The sequence below is a fragment of the Acinonyx jubatus genome, chromosome D4 (genome assembly GCF_027475565.1).
Source record: "Acinonyx jubatus isolate Ajub_Pintada_27869175 chromosome D4, VMU_Ajub_asm_v1.0, whole genome shotgun sequence".
In the NCBI taxonomy this organism is placed as follows: domain Eukaryota; kingdom Metazoa; phylum Chordata; class Mammalia; order Carnivora; family Felidae; genus Acinonyx; species Acinonyx jubatus.
In genome coordinates, this window is record NC_069391.1 from 82,738,545 (window position 1) to 82,763,114 (window position 24,570).

The 24,570-nt window shown below is 46.1% G+C and overlaps 1 protein-coding gene across 3 annotated transcripts in view; it reads left to right on the forward strand.

Annotated features, from left to right (window-relative positions):
• KANK1 (KN motif and ankyrin repeat domains 1) overlaps positions 1-24,570 on the forward strand; it is a 200,474-nt gene that overhangs the window by 125,246 nt on the left and 50,658 nt on the right. For all 3 annotated transcript variants that reach the window (XM_027041094.2, XM_027041095.2, XM_053205305.1), the window contains exon 3: positions 8,834-8,953. In XM_027041094.2, coding sequence (XP_026896895.1) covers positions 8,917-8,953 — 37 coding nt within the window. In that variant the 5' untranslated portion in view covers positions 8,834-8,916. The remainder of the gene's footprint in view (positions 1-8,833; positions 8,954-24,570) is intronic.

Here is a 24,570-nt window from a genome sequence, read left to right on the forward strand (position 1 = left end):
AGAGAGGGAGACAGAGGATCTGAAGCGGGCTCTGTGCTGACAGCAGAGAGCCTGATGTGGCGCTTGAACTCCGCAATCATGAGATCACGACCTGAGCTGAAGTCAGATGCTTAACCGACTAAGTCATCCAGGTGCCCCTTGGGGGATGTTTTCTAAATCAGACGGTGCCATTTTCTTAAAATCAGTGGACATTCTTGGGGCGCCTGGGTGGCTTAGTCAGTTGAGCGTCTCTCTCTTGATCTTGGGTCGGGTCATGATCTCGCGGTTTGTGGATTTGAGCCCCACATCAGGTTCTGCACTGACAGCATGAAGCTCTCTTGGGATTCACTCTGTCCTCCCTCTTTGCCCTTCCCCTGCTCTTGCACTCTCCCTCTCTCAAAATAAATAAAATTAAAAAATTAAATCAGTGGACGTTCCTGGCTCTTGGAGCCTTAGGATTTATTTTTTCTCAGTTAACCCACCTTTTAAGGCAGTGGTTTTGAGAACCTTAGGCCTGAAACAGAATCACCTGGAGGACTGGTTAAGATGCAGACCCCACCAAAGATCGTGATTCGGTAGGTCTGGGATGCATTTCCAAGAAGTTCCCAGAACATCCAAGCTAATCCTGCTGCCAAGGAACCACACTTTGAGAGCCTTTTGCTTGAAGATGAAGCAACTAAAGATGCGTTATTCCCGTTGGCCTAGTGACAGTCCCAGGCACCCTTAAACTCACCATTCAATTACTTTTGATCAGTTTCAGAGTAATCACAGAGAATATCCTGTAAGAATCCAATCCCAGAGGAGTTCGAGGCAAAATGCCTTCTACAGCAGTAAATAAATGAGAATTTCACATTTAAAAAAAATTAAAATAGGAAATGAACAAAATCCTTTCAAATGACAGTAAACTAATTCTCTTACAGCTGTGGCCATCACATGTGGGTCCTTTAATATTTGAATCGGCAAAAGCACTGACATTTTAACTCAAAACCAGTAGCAATGGAGATGCTTGCTAAGTAAGAGCAAGATTTCACTGATGAGAACAAATTTATAAATGAAAGGGTTAGGTCTCTGCTGTGGTCTGTTTTCCCTACACCCTTTAGAGATGAACCAAAGCAAATCGGTAAGTTCTATTTCGTGTGCCTATGCGGAGTCATGAAAGCAGTTTCCTCTGAAGTCAACAAAAAACATAAAGGTGATAAGCTTTAAAAAAACAGCTTCAGGGCGCCTGGGTGGCTCAGTCGGTTAAGCATCCGACTTCAGCTCAGGTCACGATCTCGCGGTCCGTGAGTTCGAGCCCCGCGTCGGGCTCTGGGCTGATGGCTCGGAGCCTGGAGCCTGCTTCCGATTCTGTGTCTCCCTCTCTCTCTGCCCCTCCCCCGTTCATGCTCTGTCTCTCTCTGTCTCAAAAATAAATAAAACATTAAAAAAAAAATTAAAAAACCAAAAAACAGCTTTAACACTTCTGATTCTGATTTGTCTGCCCGTCCGTTGCCCCATTGTTTTGCAGAGAAAAACAGCTAGTTTTCAGCCTAGGTGGTTATGATCTGATAAACTCTGATCACTGAAAATTTCCTGGAAAGAAAATTTACCTTCATTTTCATCAAGTGTTCAGGAAGCTGTGTGGATTCCAGCAACCCGGCTGGAGCAGAGCCAGGCTGGGCTCTGAGCGTCTGCAGGCTCTGAGGTGCCTTTAACCTGTTGGAGGAGCATTGTTCGTAAACACACTCGCAGAAAGTGGATGTGGATGGGCTGGGCGAGGGCTGGACACGCCTATACCCACTTTGGGGCACAAGGAGGCAGGTCTTAACACGGGAATTCTTTTCAAATAATGCGGAAAAGAGGAGTCAGGAATTGGCTGTTAGTACAGCTCATCTGTTAAACATACTCTGAAATCTAAAGTCTCTTTCAACCCAAAGCACAGATCCAGTTAGACTGTTTGGGGCATGGGGGCAGGTGGGTGTCTTGTTTGCTCCTTGCTGTATCCTTTGTGCCAACAACAGTGCCTGGCACATGACAGGGCACTTGTTAAATGAATAAATGAATGTGTTTATTATTGCTTCCTCCATACATTCTCTTTAATGTCTGCATTTCAGCTTTTTCCTGAGACAGAAACACTTCTTCTGGCCTCTTAAATATCACCCCAGAGAATAAGATTGTAAATATAACTGTTTGAACAAGCGTAGCATAAAATTTTTATAATGGGGAGAACGCAATTGCCTTTCTATGTTATAAATGAAACCAGCATCCAGGACTCTGATTTAGATCTTGATTGATAATTGAGATTTCCTTCCGGCAAACCCTCCCCCCACTCCCAACCCCATACCAAGAAAATTATCCCCTGTATTTGAGAAGGGTAAATGGGGTTGGGTCATAATTAGGTAATTTGGTTGGAAAGTGACCAAGAGCTGGTTAACATTACCGCCACAATTCTTGTGGTAGGAGCCAATACTAGAAACCCCCAGAAGATAATCTGATAATGAACGATGGCCAAAGTTTGCCCTCAAACGTACTTTTAATTACTTTTAATTAAACTCTGGACAGAAGTATCTGGGCAGTCATCGAGGGTGTATAATAAGTTAGACAGGTTTTTGAATGGTTGTTTGAAAGACTGACTTATTTAAAGAAATAAATGAGCTTTGCATGTTTTATTAGGGTAAAGGGGTGTGTGTGTGTGTGTGTGGACTTTGGCTTGTAGACTGTTTTCTTTTTAGCTTTCTCTTGAGCACTCAGACCTTAGTCCTCTTTGTGTTACCATAACTGAGCCCCTATGGAAACAGACATTGCTCTAGCCACAGCCCTACTTGTCATGTACTCTATTCTTTTTTTTTTTTTCAAGGTTTTATTTTATTTTATTTATTTATTTTTGAGAGCGTGGGAGAGCAGGGGAGGGGCAGAGCAAGAGGGAGACAGAACATCCCAAGCAGGCTCGGAGCTGTCAGCACAGAGCCCCGAGCGGGGCTCAAACTCACAAGTTGTGAGATCATGACCTGAGCTGAAGCCAAGAGTTGTACACTTAACTGACTGAGCCACCCAGGTGCCCCCAAAATTTTTAAGTAATCTCTACACCCACCGTGGGGCTCAAAGTCACAACCCCAAGACTAAGAGTTGCATGCTCTACCGACTGAGCCAGGCAGGCACCCCACCATGCACTTCCTTATCTCTTGACTTTGCATACTCTGTTCCTTCCTTCTGTCGCGAATGCCCTTCTTTGTCACCCTGGAAAACATTCATTCATCCTTTAAGACTTTGGCCACGTGGTCTCTTATGAATACATTTTTGGCCATTCACAGCCTGTTTGGGCAAGGTAAGACCATCTTGCTGTGGATTAGAATTAACTGCGTGTACACTGCTTTTCGAGTGCTTTGTCCTTTGTGTGTCTGTCTGCCTCCAGCAGTAGTGTGTCAGCCTCTGAGAATGATGCGGAGCTTTCGTTTATCTGCTGCCTCCAAGTAGAAAAGGAAGAGTGGCTGGTACCAATTCTAAGAGTTGCAGGTCTTCAAAACGTGTTGAAGTGACAAAAATACACATAGAGTCCTCACACATTGAAGAGAAAGAACCTCAGGGGGGCGCCTGAATGGCTCAGTCGGTTGAGTGTCAGTCTTCAGCTCGGGTCACGATCTTGCCGTTTGTGAGTTCGAGCCCCGCATCGGACTCTGTGCTGACAGCTCAGAGCCTGAGCCTGCTTCTGATTCTGTGTCTCCCTCTCTCTCTGTCCCTCCCCTGCTTGCTCGTATTCTCTCATTCTCTCTCTCTCTGAAAAATAAATAAACCTTAAAAAAAAAAAAAAAGAGCGAGCCTCAGCTGGTCATGATGGCCACGTCAGCACGGAGAGATTATGAGTGACTATTTTTTCTGTCTTTTCCAGATTTTAGGTATAACTATGTTGTTAATTTTGTGAAGCAAAAGAAACAATACTATGACATGTTGTAGAAGAGATTCCAGAACGTGTACATCAAAACGGTGGTTTCCCCTCTTAACACTTGTCATTTGAACAGGAAGGTTCTTACTCCAATTTGACTGCCCTGATTCTGTCCATTTTTGAAATTACTATGATTCCATTGGGAGCCTCCCACCTAACCCTGAGTGGGGGAGCATGTTGGTCAGGTGAAAAAGTGCTTAACGTATTGAGTCAAATGACATCCGTAGTACAGTCTAAGGAACAAGGCAGATAGCCACATGGACGAGTATCCTGGGGAGTCCCGATCAAAGTGTGATGGGCGCATACGATGGCCTTTCCTATGTGTCATGTAAGTCCCTCCTCAGGCTCTTAAACATGTCATCTCAAGGACTAAGACGGGAAATACAGTTGCTTCAAAAACAAATGCCGTAAAATTCTGAAACATAGCTTTCTTTCTAAAAGGAATTTATCCTTTCAGTAAGCGTATACATCCCTCAGGTAAGGGCCTTGAAAGGTTCCCCTTATTTAGGTGCATAAATTTTTACTTGTGAAAGCAACAGGGCCCTTACCCACGAGGGCTGGAGTGCGGGCTCTAGGGCTGGATTGCTCACCCCTGCACTTGGCTCTGGCACGTCCTAGTTCTGTGAGCCAGGCATGTTTTTTTTGTTTGTTTTTAATGTTTATTTATATTTGACAGAGAGAAACAGAGCATGAGCGGGAGAGTGGCAGACAGAGAGGGAGACACAGCATCGGAAACAGGCTTCAGGCTCCAGGCTGTCAGCACAGAGCCCGATGCGGGGCTTGAACTCATGGACCACGAGATCATGACCTGAGCCAAAGTCGGACGCTCAACCGACTGAGCCACTCAGGCACCCCTAGCCAGGCGTGTTCTGACCTCCCTATGCCTGAGCTTCCTGTTTGTAAAATGGGGAGAGAGAATTTTTAGTAGCTCGCAGGGTTATTGTGAAGTTTGAATGAGGTGATAACTGTTAGGTGCTTTAAAAAATGCCTTGAATGTGGGGCGCCTGGGTGGCTCAGTTGGTTAAGCATCCAACTCTTGATTTCAACTCAGGTCATGGTCTCCTGGTTCATGAGATCAAGCCCCACATAGGATTCTGTGGTGACAGTGCAGAGCCTGCTTGGGATTCTCTCTCTCCCTCTCTCTCTCTCTCTCTCTCTCTCTCTCTGCCCCTTCCCCCACCTTTCTTTCTCTCTCTCTCTCTCTCTCTCTCTCTCTCTGTCCCTCTCCCACTCATGCCCCCCCCAAATAAATTTTTAAAAAACCTAAATGCCCTGAATGTAACATAAGTTCACAAATTCTAAGATGCACATTTTTCACATTCTAACATTTCTGAGATGAGGATATATCCTACAATTAATATAATCTTAATAAGCATTTTAAGACTGTTTAATTAGCAACATTAGTTTTTAATCAGTGCTACTTAAAGTAATGGTGCACCATAGAATGGATACCATTTGTATCTCAATAACTGATAAGAGTAAGAGCTCAGTGAATACCAGCTGTCATCTGCTTGGTCATCAGCAGTGTCCTCGTCGTCATTATCTGGGCTCTAACCAAGGCAGTGGCATTTGGTTGGTTGCCAGAGCCAGTCTAGGGTATATGTCAAATCTCAAGTTCATCTATCTGTTTTCACTAATGCTTTCTTAGAGAAGACCCGGTGGGCTGTTCCTCCCATTGGTTTCGTATTGAACTAATGTCATGCGTTTACGGGATAAATTCATGCAACGTCTACATTATTCTCTGCGCTGCGCTCGGGGAGCTACTAAAATGTTCTTCAGATTTGTCGCTTGAAATAGAGAAGACGACAAATTCTTTATTTTCTGTATTGATGTATTTCCCTAGAGGCTTTCAAAGGAGTGCTTTTTCTTAGTGAGCTCAACTAAGCCACCATTGTACTGCTTAAGATTTACTGGTTTGCAGCCTTCTCTGGGGAAAAAAAGAAGCAGTTTATTGATCTGTAACAGAGAATGGAACATGGCCAACCCTTTTCTGGTTTATATAATGCACTGACATAAGAATCTGCATATCATTAAGGAGACTAAGTCCTCACAGTTTGAGGCCACCTGTCAGGCATGAACAATCACTGGGAAAAATCAATACACCATATGAAACTGTTGTTTTTGCATAGACACTACCCGGATCCACACCCGGTGACACATATCTTATTATATTACCAGTGGCATGCTTGTTCCCTTTTTGAGGTTTCTCCTTCCTTTTGATTTTATCGTTCGGTTTGGGGGAGGGTGGGAGAGCCCAGTTTGGATCGGACATAAAGATTTTCTGCCAGGCGAAGGGTGTTCACTAACAGGAGGGGACCTTGGACCAAAGTTTATGAAGCTTCACTCAGGAGATTCTGGGCATATCTCCATCCAAATACCTTGACACCTACTTCATGCACCCATAACACATGCAGCCTGTTTCTTCTTGCCTTCTGTTTGCCCTCACGAGTTTAAGGGGTGGTATTTACAAGCCATTCTGAAGCAAGAGCACCAGCCCAGCGCACCAATCTAGAAAGGGGTCACGAATCAGCTTAGATTTGCTTTTGTTGGCTTTCAAAAGTGTAATCAGTTGAAGAATTTCAGAAGCTGGACAGGAAGTCCTCTGTCCCCTTATCTCCCTGTTCCCTCTCTTCCTTCTTCTCTACCAGTCCCCACATTTTTTTTTTTTTAACCAAGCTACATTTGCCAGACCTGTGTAGTCATTCCTATTCTTAAAGGTAATGCTCATTGTATCCCTAAAGCCAGCTCTGCCCGCACAGAGGTTACTGCTTCCCAAGCTCAATGCCATGGACCCGGACCAGTGCCTGTTTCCAACAGAATGTCAGGTGACTGCAGAGAGATTAGAGCCATCCTTTCCTCCTGGTGTGCTGTCACACACCAAGTGGGGACCAGCAGGGAGCTTCTCGGGGGAGGCTGAGAATCCGGTCTCTGCCGGCGGAGTGGCAGTCCCCAAAGCTGGAAAAGCCAAGCAAGGGAACAGTAAATAGTTTGCTTTGAACTACAAGCGAAAACCCATTCAGGCAGCAAAGACAATTTCACTAGCTCTTCAGCTAGTGACTGTCACTGTGTGATCACAGAGATCAGCCATTTCCTGTGCCTGCCTTCTATGTACTTGGATTTCTCACTTCTTACACTCTCCATGACCGTGGCCTCATAGTTCCCTTTCACGTTGCGTTTTGAAAATTCTTTCTTCTTTCTCCCGTGCACTTGAAAGCAAATAAAACCAGAGACGGGAAGTCTCCAATCTTTTTTTTTTTTTTTAATAGTTACTATTACAAATCTAACAAAGGAGCTAAGTTCCTCCCTAATTGCATCAGCCAGGGGCAACCATAAGGAACATTTTGGTGTATTTATTTCTTGGGGTTTTAAATCAATGTGTAAATATGTACATATTTTTCACAAAATTGGGTTTATGACAGAATACAATTTTTATCGATGTTCTTTGAGTATTTTACTACATTATTGAAAGCTCTTAAGTGATTTCACTGGCTGCATTAGACGTGTATATGCGTATGTATTAGCATTTTGTTCTTTATTTTATTTTATTTTTTACATTTATTTATTTTTGAGAGACAGAGAAACAGAGCACACGTGGGGAGGGACAGAGGGAGCAGGAGACAGAAACCAAAGCAGGCTCCTAGCTGTCAGCACAGAGCCCGACGCGGGGCTCGGACCCACAAACCGTGAGATCGTGACCTGAGCCGACGTCGGACGCTTAACCCCCTGAGCCACCCAGACGCCCCAGCATTTTGTTCTTTTAGGGAGGTCACTGCGGGTTTCTGAACCGACACTTGAATTCCCAACTTGGAATTTGTTAGATCAGTTTCTTCGGGTTTTGTGGGTCTAGAGTTAGGATCTGGGCACAGTGGAAATGGACTATTTTCCTCTATACCATTGTTCGCTTTCCTTACCAGCATTTTTCAAAAGGCGTTTTGAAAAAGCAGAGGTTAGAGCAATGTTCCCTTCCTGTTACTATTGTTTCTTTTTTGTTTTAAATTTTGTGTTTCTACTATGTCTTATAGTAGTAATCTCAGTTAACTTTTAAATAGAGGATCAATATAAAGTAAGAAATATGGTGCCTGTCGTGACCCCTAATGTTTCCGAACCATGTGCTGTGCCATACTGTCATTTGAAGGTTATCTGACAGGACAGTGGGAGATACTGAAGACTTTTTTAAGAGGGGAGCTGACTGGCTCAGATTTATGTTTTAAAAGACCGAGTAGGCAAAAGACTTTGAGATACCTCAGAAGGGTTCCCGTGAATCAATCCTTTAAAAATGTGAAGGCTTGCTACAACAGCAACTACCTTGAAGGTGTTGAGCCAGCATCTGGAAAAGACGTTATGTTTAAGAACCACAAATGGTCAGGGCATCTGGGTGGCTCAGTCGGTTAAGCATCCGACGTCAGCTCACGTCATGATCTCTAGGTTTGCATGTTCAAGCCCCGCATCAAGCTCTATACTGATAGCTCAGAGCCTGGAGCCTGCTTTGGATTCTCTGCCCCTTCCCTGCTGGTGCACTCGCTCTCTCTCTGTCTCTCTCTCAAAAATAAATAAATTTTTTTGTAAAGTACCAAAAATGGTTTGTAGTGGGTTTGCGGTAGGCTAGGGAATGATGCCCCTGAGGAGGCCCTTGGTATTTGAAGGCCACCTTCCTAAAAATGTCACGTTTCTGGAGAACCATTTCCATCTCCGATAAGAGTATCGTGTCTAGAGCCTTGCTCTGGGTGCCCGTCCACAGGCACATCTGCGGGTACGTGAATCTCAGCACCGAGTGGCGGGGCCAGGCCGTCATCACCCCCATCCACAGGCCATCTCTCCCCGACTCCCGATTTGCTCTCTCCATTAGCAGCCATCTTTGTAAACAGACGTCTAAGATTTAGTGTTGTACATATTTTTAAATGATCCATTTTGATGAGGCTGTCTTCATTGTTTCAGGTTGATCGCATTTGGGAACTTGATGCATAAAATTTGCATGATTCCTCACTCCTTTCTGGATCTGTCATTGGACTCCAGCCAGCATGGCTCACACCACAAAGGTTAACGGCTGTGCCTCAGGTAACTCAACTCTGGAAAGAGAGAGAGAGAGAGAGAGAGAGAGAGAGAGAGAGAGTGTGTGTGTGTGTGTGTGTGTGTATGCCTTTGCTCAAACTGATTTCTTATGTCTTTTTCAGTAATGGGTAGATAATAGCAGGTTGCCTAGGTAACTGGACTTTGAAAGCAATTTTCTATCCATCGAAGCTAGGTTGGTTTTTTTTAATTTTTTTGTTTTTGTTTTTTCCAAAATCTCTTAGAGAATTTGCTTTTGTCTTTAGAGTCTTTATGTGCAGAAATCAGTTAGGTAAATTATTACCCAAGTCAATACTGTTGAAGTGTTGAAAGATCAATGTAAAATCCCGAGTGCTGATCCAAGGATAATGGGCATTCCTCTTGCCCTTCTTTATGAGGGACTGAGCGATGCGAGAGGAGATAGGTTTGGATGCCTAAAACCAGTTCCTAGTGTCTGGTCCCAAGCAGGGTTTGTTTCGTGTTGCTGCACAAAGGGACAGAGTGGCTAGGGAAGAGCTTACTTGCTAGAGCAACTTTCCCAGAGAGGAATAATCAACAAGCCATATCACGAATCATAAAGATTTGTGTTGTCGCTGTTACTCTAGTTACGTTAGAGACCTACACAGGTTGCATAGCTCGTCCGGTATTGCCTATATAAGATGTGGGAGAAATTTATAGGACAAATGCAGAGGAAGTCCTCCTGAGAGACGACCACCTGCCCCCAACGGTACGCCGAGCGTCCGTCCCTCTCTTGAGCGATCAGCCAAAGAGCAGAATGTGCGAGAACGGTGACCGTGTATGTATGCAGGAACTGTCGCGCGGTGTCTGAAAAGGGGTCGGGGCTCTGCTGCTCTGAACACTGGGTCATGGAAGGAATGTGGAGTTGGAATCAGGACCCCTGAATTGGAGTCCCAGCTCCAGCACTAACCATGAAATAGGGGGCAGGACTGTTCCGTGTGTGCGGTATCAGTAAACGTGTCTGCCTGCAGGGTTGAGACCCACGCGAGCACCAGAAGCGGACTTACAAGTGCCAGGTAAGCCGGCAAGCTCTGGTAAGGACTGCGGCAGGAGGAGCCCTCTGCGGGGGGTGTCCCCAGCCCACCCGTGTGACTTTTCCTTCTAGTAGTCCTGGCTGCAAGCATCCCCTCTGACAAGAACTTGGTAGCTTTCTTGCCCCAGGCCCAACCCAGCCAAACACCGTTTATTCTGGGACGACCGATCTTTCTCTGTTTATTCTTCGGTTGGTCCCTTCTACTTGCCAGCTGCCAGGGACTTGTAGAGATTCTGCTCAGGACTGCTGTCGGCAAGGAAAACTGGGGGCGCCCGGGTGGCTCAGTCAGTTAAGCGTCTGACTCTTAACTTCGGCTCAGGTCATGATCTCACGGTTGATGAGTTCAAGTCCCGCGTCGGGCTCCGTGCCGCCACTGCGAGGCCTGCTTGTGATTCTCTCTCTCTCCCTCTCTCTCTGCCCCTCCCCTGCTTGCTCTCTCAAAATAAATAAGCTTAAAAATAAAATACAGACGACACAAATCTAGCCTTTAAATGAACACTCCCGGCATACCATGATGCCAAAGCTGCTCTGTCTCTACTCCCATCCCTAATTCGTACGTAGTCCTGTGAGATGACACTGTCCCCTTCACCATCGCTATCAGCCCTGTGTGATGGCAGAGAACCTCAGTCCCTTAACCTAAGTAAGAAAAGTCAGGATCATTCCTCGTGTCGAGTCAAATATCTGCTGAGGGAGGAGATTGAAACATGAAATGTCTTGAGTGTTGTGAGTGAGTTTCAGTCTCCTGTGATGCTCCTCCCTTCCCTCTCCTGCCCCCACTTCCCACACGTTCAGAGGAAGGGGGGCTGGAGTTAGTGGTGCCTCTAGACCTTGACCCACTGGCGTGTCTAGCACATTCCTGTCTTCAAGGGTTTAGATACCTACCCCATTTGCCCTCAGTTCCTTCTGCAGCCTGACTCTTCTGGAGTGTCTCTTTTCCTTTGGTTCTTAAAGTCTGATGACCCAGCTGTAACCTTTCCCCCTGCCTAGCAGGTCTGGGCACTGAGTCCAGAAACAAAGGGAAGCTCTATGATTTGTGACTTCTGGGGTATCAGGGTATGATTAGTTACTGCAGACAGGTGTCTGCACCAGGCAAGGGACAGTTTTGTTTTCTCTAGTCGCCATGACCTCTGTAAGCAATCTGATTAGAGGCTCAGCCATACATAATTACTATAGTTACACACACACGCACACACACACACACACACGCGCGTATATGCATGCATATATACATATATATATATGAGGCCCATGTTAGAAAATGCTAAGATATAAAAGTTTAACGTTTTCTTAAAAAATACAGCAAGAATTACTGGTAATGCCCCCACCCAGAAATACATGTTGTGCTCCTTTTCTGTATGGTCTTTATTTTTATTTTTTAGACTTTTTAAAAAATTCTTTTTAATGTTATTTATGATTTTGAGAGAGAGAGAGAGAGAGCACAAGCAGGGGAGGGGCAGACAGAGAGGGAGACACAGAATCCGAAGCGGGCTCCAGGCTCCGAGCTGTCCGCACAGAGCCTGACGTGGGGCTCGAACTCACGAACCACAAGATCATGACCTGAGCCGAAGTCGGACGCTTAACTGAGCCACCCAGGGGCCCCTTTGGTATGGTCTTTAAATTTTAAATATTTCACACAGTTGAGATGATGCTTATAAAAATCACTATTTTTGCCGTTTGTTTTCCTGCTCTGTATTGCAAAAGAAATGCCTGCCCATTGTTCAAAAAAAAAAAAAGCCAAACTCAAACGTGCAGAAGTATATGCTGTTTATAAATATAGTGTTTTGAAATGTAATTAACATAAAAACATTTACAGACTGCAGATTAAGATGGGTTAAAGAGGGCTTTATGGCCCCAAAAGGAGTCTGGCCCACCCCTTCCCCTGAAAAATCAAGGCTTTGGGCTTCCATAAAACCTGAGGAAAAGTCCCATATGCGGCTGGAGTCAGAGCATTGGCACGAGAAATGCTTTTCACGGTCTTAGGAGCAAAGCGGAAGCAGGAGAAGCCAGCTGAGAAAAACACCACTTGGCCAAGCAGTGCCCTTGGCCGCCAGCACATCTGAGGTCTGACATCACATATCGTGTCCTTGTTTGAGACTTGAGACTGAGTAAGGGACTATTCAGAGTCCTTTTACACTTGGACTTCCCTACTGAGTCCTTCAGTTAGCTAGAATAAAAGCTGATTTTATTTTATTTTGTTTCTTAAGTTTATTTATATTGAGAGAGAGGGGAGGAGAGAGAATGGGAGAGAGGGTGCAAGCAGGGAGGGCAGAGAGAGGAAGAGACAGAATCCCAAGCAGGCTCTGAGCTGTCAGCACGGACCCCGACACGGGGCTCGAACTCACACACTATGAGATCACCACCTGAGCCGACATCAAGAGGCCCTTAACCCGGGGCGCCTGGGTGGCTCAGTCGGTTGGGTGTCCGACTTCAGCTCAGGTCACGATCTCGCGGTCCGTGAGTTCGAGCCCCGCATCGGGCTCTGGGCTGATGGCTCAGAGCCTGGAGCCTGCTTCCGATTCTGTGTCTCCCTCTCTCTCTGCCCCTCCCCCGTTCATGCTCTGTCTCTCTCTGTCTCAAAAATAAATTAAACGTTAAAAAAAAAAATTAAAAAATAAAAATAAAAAAAAGAGGCCCTTAACCAACTAAGCTGCCCAGCACCCCAAAAGGTATTGATTTTAAAACAAGAGCAGTTAGTTGATGCTATAATTTGTAAATTTATTATAATAAATCCCAGGCATACAAAATGTATAAAGGTGATATGACAGGCACCTGCATACATAGCACCTGGCTTCAGAAATAAACTTTACAAGTTCATGGCAAAGATTATGGAGGGCGTCCAGCGGGTCAGGCTCTGTTCTGGGGACTCAGATGCAGCAGGGAACAAAACAGGCCTTCGATCGACGCACCTCCTGCTTTCGAAGACCTTTTGTCTAGTGGAAGCTGAGGGTTCCTGTGGACAGAGCCTCTGGATAAAGTAGAGGACTGACTCACACTAAAAAAAGTATGCACTGTGTATCTGAAATTCAAATTTAGCCGGGTGTCCTCTGTTCTTACTTGCTACACAGGACAGTCTCACCTGGGTACCCCTTCCAGATTGATCTTCCTCCAGGCCACCCTGTCCGTATCAGTCATTTGTTTCTGTGTGACTTCTTTTCCACACGATCTCTGTCCTACTTCTGTTGACTGGTTCAGTTGTGATTTCTTTAATGAAAACCCCTTTATTATGGTATTCCAGAGAACACCCTAAGGCCACCTGTCAGCGTGACCAGGTACAAGCTTTATAGATTGCTCGTGACTGTCCCCTTTTCTTGGGGCCAGCTACGAAGGAAGTGAGGGCCATTGGTTAGGAGGATGGCTGTGTCTCTGCACTTTGGGGATGGGGACAGTCTGCTCTTTCTCAGGTTTCTGAAATCATGTTGTAAACTGGACGCTCTGTTTACCTCTGTAAACACTAATTGCTGTTGTAAAACTTTAATTAGAGCTTAGCATCTCTTCAGAAGCTAAATGACAGGTGGCTTATTTGTCAGATGAAGATAAGAATACCTGCCCTACCTTCTTCGCAGGTGTGTTGTGAAGGAGAGATAAAATAATAGCCATAAAAACACTTTTTTACGGTATAAAATGCTGGTTGGATGTCAGGGGAAATCACTGCCCTTCTTGATCTGCTGACTCTCTTGTGAGTTCCTGGTCCGAAAGGCACCTGTTCAGGTGCCACTGTACAAGGTCCCATCAGATACGGTGATTTTTTTTTCCCTTTTTTTTTTTCCCTATAATCAGAGGTATTCTCCTGTTCTCTCTCTCTCTCTCTCTCTCTCTCTCTCTCTCTCTGTGTGTGTGTGTGTGTGTGTGTTATTTATCACATCAGCTAACATACAGGGTAGTCTTGGCTTCAGGAGTGGATTCCCATGATTCATCACTCACATACAACACCCGGTGCTCATCCCAACAAGTGCCTGCCTCAACGCCCATCAGCCACTCTCCCCTACCCCCCATCCCATCAACCCTCAGTTTGTTCTCTGTATTTAAGAGTCTCTTATGGTTTGCCTCCTTCTCTGTTTTTATCTCATTTTTTTCCTTCCCTTCCCCTCCCCTATGGTCATCTGTTAAACAGTTTCGCAAATTGCACATACGAGTGAAAACGGACGATACCTGTCTTTTTCTGACTGACTTACTTCACTTACCATAATACCCTCCAGTGCCATCCGCGTTGTTGCAAATGGCAAGATTGTTTTTCATCGCCGAGTAGTATTCCATTGTATATATAAACCACATCTTCTTTATCCATTCATCACTTGATGGACATTTGGGCTCTTTCCATAATTTGGCTATTGTTGATAGTGCTGCTCTAAACATTAGGGTGCATAGATATGGTGATTTTAAGGCTAGACTTATATTACTGTTAATGAAAGTTAAATAAATGAAAGCAACAGATGAGTATTAGAGAGTAGCATTTTATGCCTCCCATCACCCAGCCTTATTTTTGCTAATATTTGCCTTTGTTAGTTTTTTATTTTTTCCAGATAGCTATATATTTGCTTATTTACAATACTTACCGAACTGCGTTAAAAATTTGGTGGTCATTTTAAATTCATACAATCAATTTCATAAGACCTTGATCTTCTGGTCAGTTACCTGGCTCCAGGTTTTGTCGCCATGTGGATCTTAAATGAGGTACAAAGGCCGCTGATAAGACAGGCTCCTGGCTGAGCAGGTCGAACACTGCCATGCTGTGCAGCCCACTCGATTGTGTAAATATTTTTCCTGGGCAGCAGCATTTCTCAAACAGAACTCTGAGCCCACTGCGGTGAACCCGATAGCGAAATTGCCTGCTGATGGTCAAGTGCGAGACCCGTTGTGTGTGTCTGTGGTGTTGGGTCTTAGTCCTGTTCTCCGAAGGCAGAACGGAAGCTGATGAGAGGCTGGGGCTGCCCTCCATGACCTTTCAGGGTATCCTGGAAAAGTCGGCACAAGGATTAAATGCATGTTCTGATCAGTCCTTTGGGGTCTCCTGTGAGTGGTGTATCAGAAGAACAAAGGGAAGAAACAAAGTTGTCTGACATAAAAGCATAGGTGAGGGCCAACGGGGATCTTTTTGATTCCACTTGTCCCCACTTTCAGACCACAGAACACAAGTTGCCCAACTCACACCGTTAGTTAATGGCTAAGCCAGAAGCGGAACACAGAGAGTGGTTTTCCTTGTTCCCCGCATTCTGTTGGCATTAAAAAATCAGAAGCGTAGAGTCTGTGATGTTCTGATTAAACAGATCAAGGGGAAGGTATATAGTTGAGAAAACTACGTGAAACCCAAAAGTAGGCCAGTCACCAGTCAACTGTCCTCCCTGATAGAGGTTATGGTGAAAAGGTATTTTTTCTTAGTGTGAATTAGGAGTCAAAGTAACAGGCATATTCGTATTTAGTATAGCATGCAGCACCATTCCTCTGGTGTGTTTAATAATTGGATCTTAATTATACATTTCAACTTTAAATGAAACTTAGTTTTTAGCTTATGAAAGGCTAATTTCACCCTGGAGTTTATAAGTGAAATAATGTATTTTCCTACATAGTGATGGTGTTTCAGAAGATTTTTTTTTTTAAGAAAGTAGTAGTTACCCTCGAACTTCCTAATTTTTAAAATGCCGAGGGGCACCTGGGTGGCTCAGTTGGTTAAGGGTCTGACCTTTGGTTTCGGCTCAGGTCAAGATCTCACGGTTGGTGAGTTCGAGCCCTGCATCGGGCTGTGCGTGGCCGCTTGGGATTGTCTGTCTCCCTCTCTCTCCGCCCCTCCCCTGCTCCTGCTCCTCTGTCTCTCTCTCAGAATAATTAAATAAACATGAAAAGATAAATAAAATGCTGAGACCACTACAAATAGGAGGCCTTGCCTTTCAGAGTTCCACCTGTCTGGTTAAATCAGAACCGCAGAATTCATCTGGCCCCCAGAGAGCTTCTGAAGGGTCCCTCCCTCCTCAGGGCTAGCTTGTTTCACCTCGTAAGACTTCTGTTTTAACCCGCAGCCAGCTTCACCTTATGGTCGTTGTGGTTCCAGACCTCAAGTGAGTCAGAATGGGTTAAGCATCATTCAGGTTTCAGACAGGCGATTAAACTCTGGTTAAGCCAAGGAAAGATGCCTTATCTTGCAGCGAGAGACAGCCCACGTGGATGTGGGAAGGGTAGATCCCAGCTCTTCCCGGCATCAGGCACAAATACACCCTCCATTTGGAGATTTCTGCCAGATGCTCTCTGGGTGCCAAGAAGAAAGGAAACACACACACACACACACACACACAAAATAAAAGCCCAGCAGGGAGATGCGCTACATTAAAAACTTGAGCTCCTGCTTTCTTTCTAAAGCTGCAGAGTGAGGCAAAGGATTAAAACAGCCTTTCCTACAGGATTTGAATATTCTGTGCCTTGCTTACCCCCCAGACTTCCCATCGTGAGTATTGGCGTTTATTTCTGGTTCTGCACTTCCCTCTTTCTCGAAGAGCTTGGGTGGGCTAGCCCACCCCATCCAAAGTCTAGCTCATTAGCCTCTTTTCCACAGGTTTGCCTTCTGTGCCCCAGATAATTCCAGTTCATCTCCTTTGTGCAGCTCCCGAGAAGGGTTTCTGTGGGCTTGGAAAATGAGCGACTTCAGCTCGCAGTTGCTGCTTTGGGGTCCTTCTCTGTGCAGGGCTGTTTGATTTGCTCTGGCACAAAGAATATCAGCATAGTTCTCGAATTCACAGAGGTTATAAATTCTTGCTGTTTCCTGGCAACATACCTAAAAATTGCATTGAGTAGACTTTTCTCATCAAAACCTCCTAGGAGACCCAACCGGGAAATCAGATTTGATAGGATTCATTCAAACCCTTGTAGAAATTCTCACTTGGAAAAAATGTTGGTTGATTCTGTTTTTCCTCTCTTGGCTTCTCTGCCGGATATTTTTGGAATGAGCTGCAGCTGATTTACTCATTTCCATATGCTTTAGGAAAAGTATGCTCATGTTATATATATAAATGTTTATTTTTGAGAGCGAGAGAGCACAAGCAGGGGAGGAGCAGAGGGAAAGGGAGATACAGAATCTGAAGCTCTGTCTGCACACAGCACAACGCGGGGCTCGAACTCAAAAACCGCAAGATCACCACCGAACTGAAGTTGGACGCTTAACCGACTGAGCCACCACGGTGCCCCAGTGTGCAGTTTTAGAAGCTAAGCCTGGTTCTGGTTTGGGTTGCTGTTCGCCGTAAATCCTGGCAACAAGAAATGTTTAACCATGCAGCCCATGTGTGTCTCCTCATGATCTCAGCTGGTAGTTCTAAGTGCACAAGTGATCTCACTACTTAAAAATAAGTATTCCGCTCTCGTGAGGGTTCTTTTTTTAATACTGACCAGATTTCTAATCTTAGCAGCTCTTGGAATGAGGTTAAATAACATTCTGTAATATTCAGAAGGCCTTTCTGACCAACAGATAAGAAAAGCAGATTATGACCATGAATGAAAACTGGGTCAATGGACAGATTATGGGATTGATAGGAAGCATTCTTATCCCAGAAGTTGAATCTGTGTGCACCTACTCCGTCTTGTTTGTGACAGGCCAGGTTTGAGGGACCCATAACTTTTCTCCCAGCTGGGTTGGAGGTTGTAGGCATGGTAAAGTTTCACCTTGTGAGTTCTTATTTATTCATTTATTTTTAATTTTTTTAACGTGTATTTATTTTTGAGACAGAGGGAGGGAGGGAGAGCGTGAGTGGGGGAGGGGCCGAGAGAGAGGGGAACAAAGGATCTGAAGGAGGCTCCAGGCTCTGAGCTGTCAGCACAGAGCCCAAGGTGGGGCTCGAACCCACGAACCCTGAGATCATGACCTGAGCCGAAGTCAGACACTTAACCGGTGCCCCCGTGAGCCCTTATTTAACAGAGGCGGTGCTTAGGGGCACCTGGGTGGCTCAGTGGGTTAAGTGTCTGGCTGTTGATTTCAGCTCAGATCATAATCTCACGGTTTGTGAGTTCGAGACCCAGTTTGGGGTTGGGACTTGGGATTCTCTCTCTCCCTCTCTCTCCCTGCCCCTCTCCCCCAATATGAACAAACATTAAAAAAATAAAGGAGGTGCTACTTAGCATGATGTTTATGGAAGCAATTTTCTATGAAGAGTCACAAGTACTGTGTGTATTTTAGGTCTTTTTTCATGATCTTATCTAAGTGAACAAGTTGCCTCCCCAGAGGGATCTTCTGTATTTTGGACATGCTCTCTTTTAGGTAGAATCAAGAGGTCATCATGTGATTTTTCTGAATTTAGTCTCACAATATTTGGTTCAGTCAATAAATCCCATCAGCTTTGCAAACCATTTTGTGAAAACATTGGTTCAGCTTGTGCTGTCAGATTTTCCCATCCCTGCCCACTCTGAGTGCCTTTTTTCTCTCAGATTAACTGCCCACAAAGTGAAGGCATTTTAAGTGTTGCTGTTCGGCAGGCACACCAGGTCTCCCGGAAGAAGAGGAAAAGGATGTTCCCGGACTCGAAATATAAGAGAGAGAGATGATGTTTCTGACCATTGATTAGCCCAGCTGCATAATATCTTTACACCCTTAGTTACATGCGTCACCTCTCACTTTCTTCTGATTAAAGCCGAAAATGTTCCTTCTTCCTCTGCTGTCAGTGTCCTCCTCGGCTACGTCCGTGCGCCCACCCCGTATGGCTGATTGATTTCCTTTTCCACCAGCATTCCGAATTGATTGACTGGGATGTATTAACACATCTCAGGAACACGCCGCGGAGATGTTTTTGGAGGCAGCACATTCTGGCGTGTTCCCGTCCAGCTGGGAGAACAAAGACTGATTTGTCTTCCCACGAGCTGGCCAAGGAGGCATCGGTACCTGTGGGCTTTATGCCGCGGGGACCCCAGCCGGGACCCCGCCCCTGTAGGTGGTGAGTCAGCCCGATGATGTGCTGATTGTTGTCGCGTACCAGGGTGGAGACCTGGAAGTCTGTGGGCCCGTAGGGGTGGAGGGAGAGGTTTGCATGTCAAACCATTCCAACAATGTAGCTTACAGGAAAAAAATTGCAAAACACCGATGCCCTGTACCGCCAACTTTTTCCATTAGCACCACGCTTTACACGGGTTCCAAGTCTGTCCCAGGGACAGCAGCTTGGCAGTGTGAAGGGGAAGCAGTCACCTCACATCCTAAGCTTCTGTGGTTGGCTCCCTGTCACCCCGTGTGGGAAGGAATCCCACCAGTTCCTGGGCACCTTCTTCCACAGTCTCATGCATCACTCACACATGCAGCAGCTGTGGGTTCCCTGAACAGGGCTGCTTGGACGTTGTTGGGGCGCTAGAAAATAGCTCCTCGAACTTACGGCCCCTCAGCCGACTGATTTTCAATGAAGAAACCCCAGACAGGAAATCTTCCGTAAAGGTAAAGGGGCCTCAAAGCTGGGGTTTCCCCTCTGGGGCATTATTCTTCGCTCTTCTGTCCTCTGGCCACTTTCATATGAAAAAAAAATACTTCGCAGACAGTGGTGAATATAAATCAGGGTGCAGTTTTGGAACACCCAGAAGGAATGATCGAAAACTCAGTAAAAATACTTCCATGAGTTCGTTCATTCAGTCGAACGAACTTTTATTTTTTTTTGCTTAAAAAAAAATTTTTTTTAATGTTTATTTTTGAGAGAGAAAGAGAGCATGAGCAAGGTAGGGGCAGAGAGAGAGGGAGACACAGAATCCGAAGCAGGCTCCGGGCTCCGAGCTGTCGGCACAGAGCCCGATGCGGGGCGCGAACCTGCGAGCCGCGAGATCATGACCTGAGCCGCAGTTAGAGGCTTAACCGACTGAGCCACCCAGGCGCCCCCAGTAGCTCCCTTTTAAATGACTACGCAGAATTCGTTTGGCAGAGGGACGGCTGTTTCCGTTTTTTGGTGACCTGGACCAGCCCTGAGGTCCTGTGAAAGTTGGTCTTTCTTTGCCTTACTCTCCCTTCTTTGTGATTTTGTTTTGTTAAGGATGGCTGGCAAGATTAAGGATCATTGGATTTTCTATACTTCTATTATTCTTTCTGTCTCTCCAAACATGTTAGCTTTCACGAACTTTAATCTCTCTTCCCTCCTCTTAACTCTGGGCTTTTGTTTTTGGCCTTCCTTGGATAGAAATCAGGACCTGTTTCTGTTTCTTCGGTCCTGATGCCTGGGAAAATCATGGGGCGCCTTCCCAGCCCTCCAGGGCCCCAGGCAGCCAGAGACCAGTTCTGGGCAGAGTTGTGGAACAGGCTGGGGCTTCTGCACTGTCCCCGCTGCTGCCCTCCTGCCCACCTGGTCTGTTCGCTTCCTAGGGGCTTGCTCAAAGCACTGTCCTCTTGCTCCGGCTTTCTTTCCCGTACCTACTCCTCCTCAAGACCTTCCTCACTTATTTCTTCTAACAGGTGTTCTCAGTTGCTCCCAGGAGGACCTCACCCCTTCCTCTTCTTTATTCCTGGAGAGCCCTGTCTTTTCATTAAGAGTTAGGGCTGTGGGCCTCACCCGTCTGTCAGGATGGAGGCCTCCAGAGGCAAGAGCCACGTCATCTGCAACTAGGTGTGCCCATTGTGGCTTGCTCAGGCTCCACGTTCAAGCAGCACCTGTTTTGTGCTGGCATAACACTGGGCCTCGAATCCAGAGCAAGACACAGGCACAGGGCCTGCTTGCGTCTCTGTGCGACTGAACTGAGCCCTGCCGTTTGCCCGTCTTACATCGTTACACCTTGTACGGTTTTCTCCCAGCCTGGGCCCCTGGGTATTTTTCAGTCTGTGGCATACACTCGCTTACAGGCTTCCTCCTCTTACCTCACCACTGAGTGCAAGTTCTCGTATCTCCTTTCTCCCCATCACGTGCTCTAAGGTCGGTGTGAAATGATCTTGTCTGTTAAGTGCCTTGGGTTCCGGGGCAAGGTGAGCAGATATAATGTGGTCGTCCAGGGAAGATTATTGTCAAAGGCCATTGGAAAGTTCTTTCTAGCTTCCATGGCCTCTTTCTTGTCAGCGACCCAGCCAGAGAGAGGATCCAGCCAGAGAGAGGATGTTAAGCTCCAGTCACTTCCTTTTGCCCCGGGCTTGTTACCTAGTCTGGTTTGGCAGGCTGGTTGGAACCATGGTTGGGAAACCGAGTTGGTGGCCTCTCAGGTTGGGAGTATGGCTGGTCATTCGGCTGGCCTTCTTCCCACGGTGCTCTTGGGGAGGTGTCTACAGATCTCTGACCCCTTTTAGGTGGCAGGAAATAAACGGTTCTTTAATTATAGTAAATAATTATTAAATAAATTATAATTAATAAATTATCATTATCAACTATAAATTTTAATTATAAATGAATTTTAAATAGACTGTTCTTGTTTGAGGTGGTTATGGTCTTTGTGGTAATCTATTTTAAAGTCTTAATCTCCTTATTTATTTTCACGCCTCTCAATCCATTTTGTCGTGGGCTGTTTTCAAAGCTGATTTCAAGACCTAGGTGAAAGTATATCGTGAGACAGTCTCTTGTATAAGTTTGAGGAAAGTAATAATCATGGGGCACCCCAGACCGTGAAGAAAGCCTGTCGTGTAGAAAATCATTCTGACTCTGGCATTAAGACTTACATGTGTTCGAGGAAATGCACTTTGTTGAGTAAGGTATAACAAAGACAGAAGATTGGTTTTTTGGTTTTTTGTTTTTTTTTTGTTTTGTTTTGTTTTGGGCCTTTTTGCATAGGCCCATCACCCACAGTGTCCTTGTCCTAATATCACTCTCCTGGCCAGAATGCCACACTTCTGCTGGGCACACCCTCCTCATGGTGACTGTGGCCTCTCTTTGGAAAATCTCCTCTTTCTAAAACACGTAAGTTTTAGAAAGAGCACATCCTTCAAATCCAGGCATGTAAAGGAGGAACCCTCCTGCAATCCCCAACGCTGTACACACCTAACAGGACTAGAAAGAGCTAGAAGCCCTCGCTGGACCTGTCCTGTAATCCCCTTCAAGGGCTGTGGCAGAGGTGGGTGGAGAAGGAGCTGGCAGGGATGTGGAAGGGAGCTCCTCCCACGGCTCTCCCTCCCTGGAGTCAGCCTAGACATCAGCTTGTGTGTCAGTCCATCTCCGTTCTGAGAGCCCAGGAAGGGTGAAGAAGCATGGTAAGGAGTTTGAATTCTGTAGGGATTGGGAGGGAGGCACATCTACAGTATCGCAAGAAATAACCCCGGCCTTCCTCAAGAGTGATAGCACAGCATCCTGATTTCAGTCTGTCTCTTTTTAAGATGAATTCTTATACGTAGCACTCCTGCACCTTAAGTTTACCTTCATGAGGAATGGTGGTAAGGATCCCAGGCTGTTGTCTTCATCTTTTGTGTGTGTGTGTGTGTGTGTGTGTGTGTATGTGTGTGTGTGTGTGTTTATTTTTGAGAGAGAGACACAATGTGAGCAGGGGACGGGCAGAGAGAGCCAGAGACCCAGAATCTTAAATAGGCTCCAGGCTCTGAGCTGTCAGCACAGGGCCTGACATGGGGCTCAAACCCATGATCTGTGAGATGATGACCTGAGCTGAAGTCAGATGCTCAATGCACTGAGCCCCCCATATACTCCTGTATCTTTTTTTTTTTTTAATGAAACATCGTAATAGTAACAGAGCTAAGTGAAACATAAAGTGATTAAATTAATATGCAGCACAATTAATATTGTTTTTCTAATCTGTTTTATGGTTTGCTCCAATAAGGACTCTTGTTAATTTAAAAAGGGAAGAAGGGGGCGCCTGGGTGGCTCAGATGAGCGTCTGACTTCAGCTCAGGTCATGATCTCACAGTTTGTGGGTTCGAGCCCCGCATCCGGCTCCGTGCTGACAGCTCAGAGCCTGGAGCCTGCTTCGGATTCTGTGTCTCCTTCTCTCTCTGCCCCTTCCCCGCTCACACTTTGTCTCACTCTGTTTCTCAAAAATAAATAAATGTAAAAAAAAATTTTTTTAAGGGAAGAAGGGGCGCCTGGCTGCCTCATTTGGTGGAGCGTGCGACTCCTGATCTCAGGGTTGTGAGTTCAAGCCCCACGTTGGGTATAGAGGTTGCTTAAAAATAAAATCTTTCAAAAATAATCAAATGGGAAAGAAAAATAGGTGGTCACCTGGAAAATGGGAAAAGAAAAAGGAATGGGACCAGGGATGAAATTGGATCCCGGATGGGTACCATGAAGCCCGTGCTGGGTCACACTGAGGCCTGGGAGTGAGTTCTGTTTGGCCAACCCAGGGTTTTGTTTTAATTTAATTGCCAAGATTTTTAAAATGCGGTGATTTCATATAAAAACACTAATTTCTTCAGCTTCTCTTGAAAGGTCAAAGGTGTCTGCTGGATGTTGTTCTTCCCCAGGCCAAGTGAGCTGGAGGGAACAGGTGCTCGCTGGTCCCCCCCCCCACCCCCCCCCCAGCTGCCCTGGACCCCTCCTTTCAGTGACTGGCCTGGACTCTGAGGGCGTTTGAACTTGTCATCTGGACCCTGAGGGTGATTGTGTGGTTAAGGGGCTGCCCCCAATTTGGCCCTCAGCCAGACACACTTTGAGACGCAGACCTTGTTTGGCTTAAAGCGGAGGACCTTATTTCCGGCTTCAGTATAGACTCATCTGGGGAACCTCTAAAAATGCTGATGCCTCTGGCTCTGCTCCAGGAGATTCTGATTCACTGGGGTGGGGGGCGGGCAGCTCAGCGTTTTTTGAAAACAGCCCCAGGCAGTTTAATTGTGCAGTGGGGTTGAAAACTTCTGGCACGGAGGGTGCTGGTCTGGGACGTCCCAGTGTTGGTACTTCTGCCCCGAAAGCTAAAAGTGATGTTAGCACTGTGGCCGCTCCAGCCCAGAGTCCTGACTCAGCTGTAAGATGAGGGCATGGGCTCAATCTCTGACAGGTGCGCACATCTGTTTAAAAGGAAAGAGTAACACGCAGAGTTGGGCTCCTCTGGAAGGATTTAAATTAGCCTGCTGGGCTCTGGGCGCCTGCCCTTCTGGGGACACGCACTTCATGGAGATTTAGAGGACATGGCTCCCCTAAGTTTGTCGAGGTGTGGGGTGTGTGCAGGAGTAGGGACAGAGGGAGGCACAGGCCTTCTGCAAGCCTGCAGAGAGGACATGGCTGGAGGGTAAGGGCCAGCTTCAGACAAAACTGATAACTTCAGCTGGTCTGTGCCGCCTAGGAGAACTTTGTCTGAGAGGCTGGGAAAACACATCAAAGGGGAAGGAACAATCCAGGGACTCCTGGGTGGCTCAGTCAGTTAAGCATCTGACTTCGGCTCAGGTCATGATCTCAGTTTGTGAGTTCGAGCCCCACTCTGGCTCTGTGCCGACATCTCGGAGCCTGGAGCCTGCTTGGGATTCTGTGTCTCCCCGTCTCTCTCTGCTCCTTCCCTGTCTGGTCTGTCTGTCCGTCTGTCTCTCTCTCAAAAAGAAATAAACGTTAAAAGTATTAAAAAAAAAAAAAAAGGGGGAGGGAGGAAATGCAGTTTTTAAATGTAAATACAGAAGGGGAAGGAACAGTCGAAGCCAAAGCATGTTCCTTCTCCCTACCCTTCAGAGTTTCCTGCTCCCGTCTCCCGCCCCCATCTTTCTCTGCCCTCTGAGGTATAGAAAAGACTG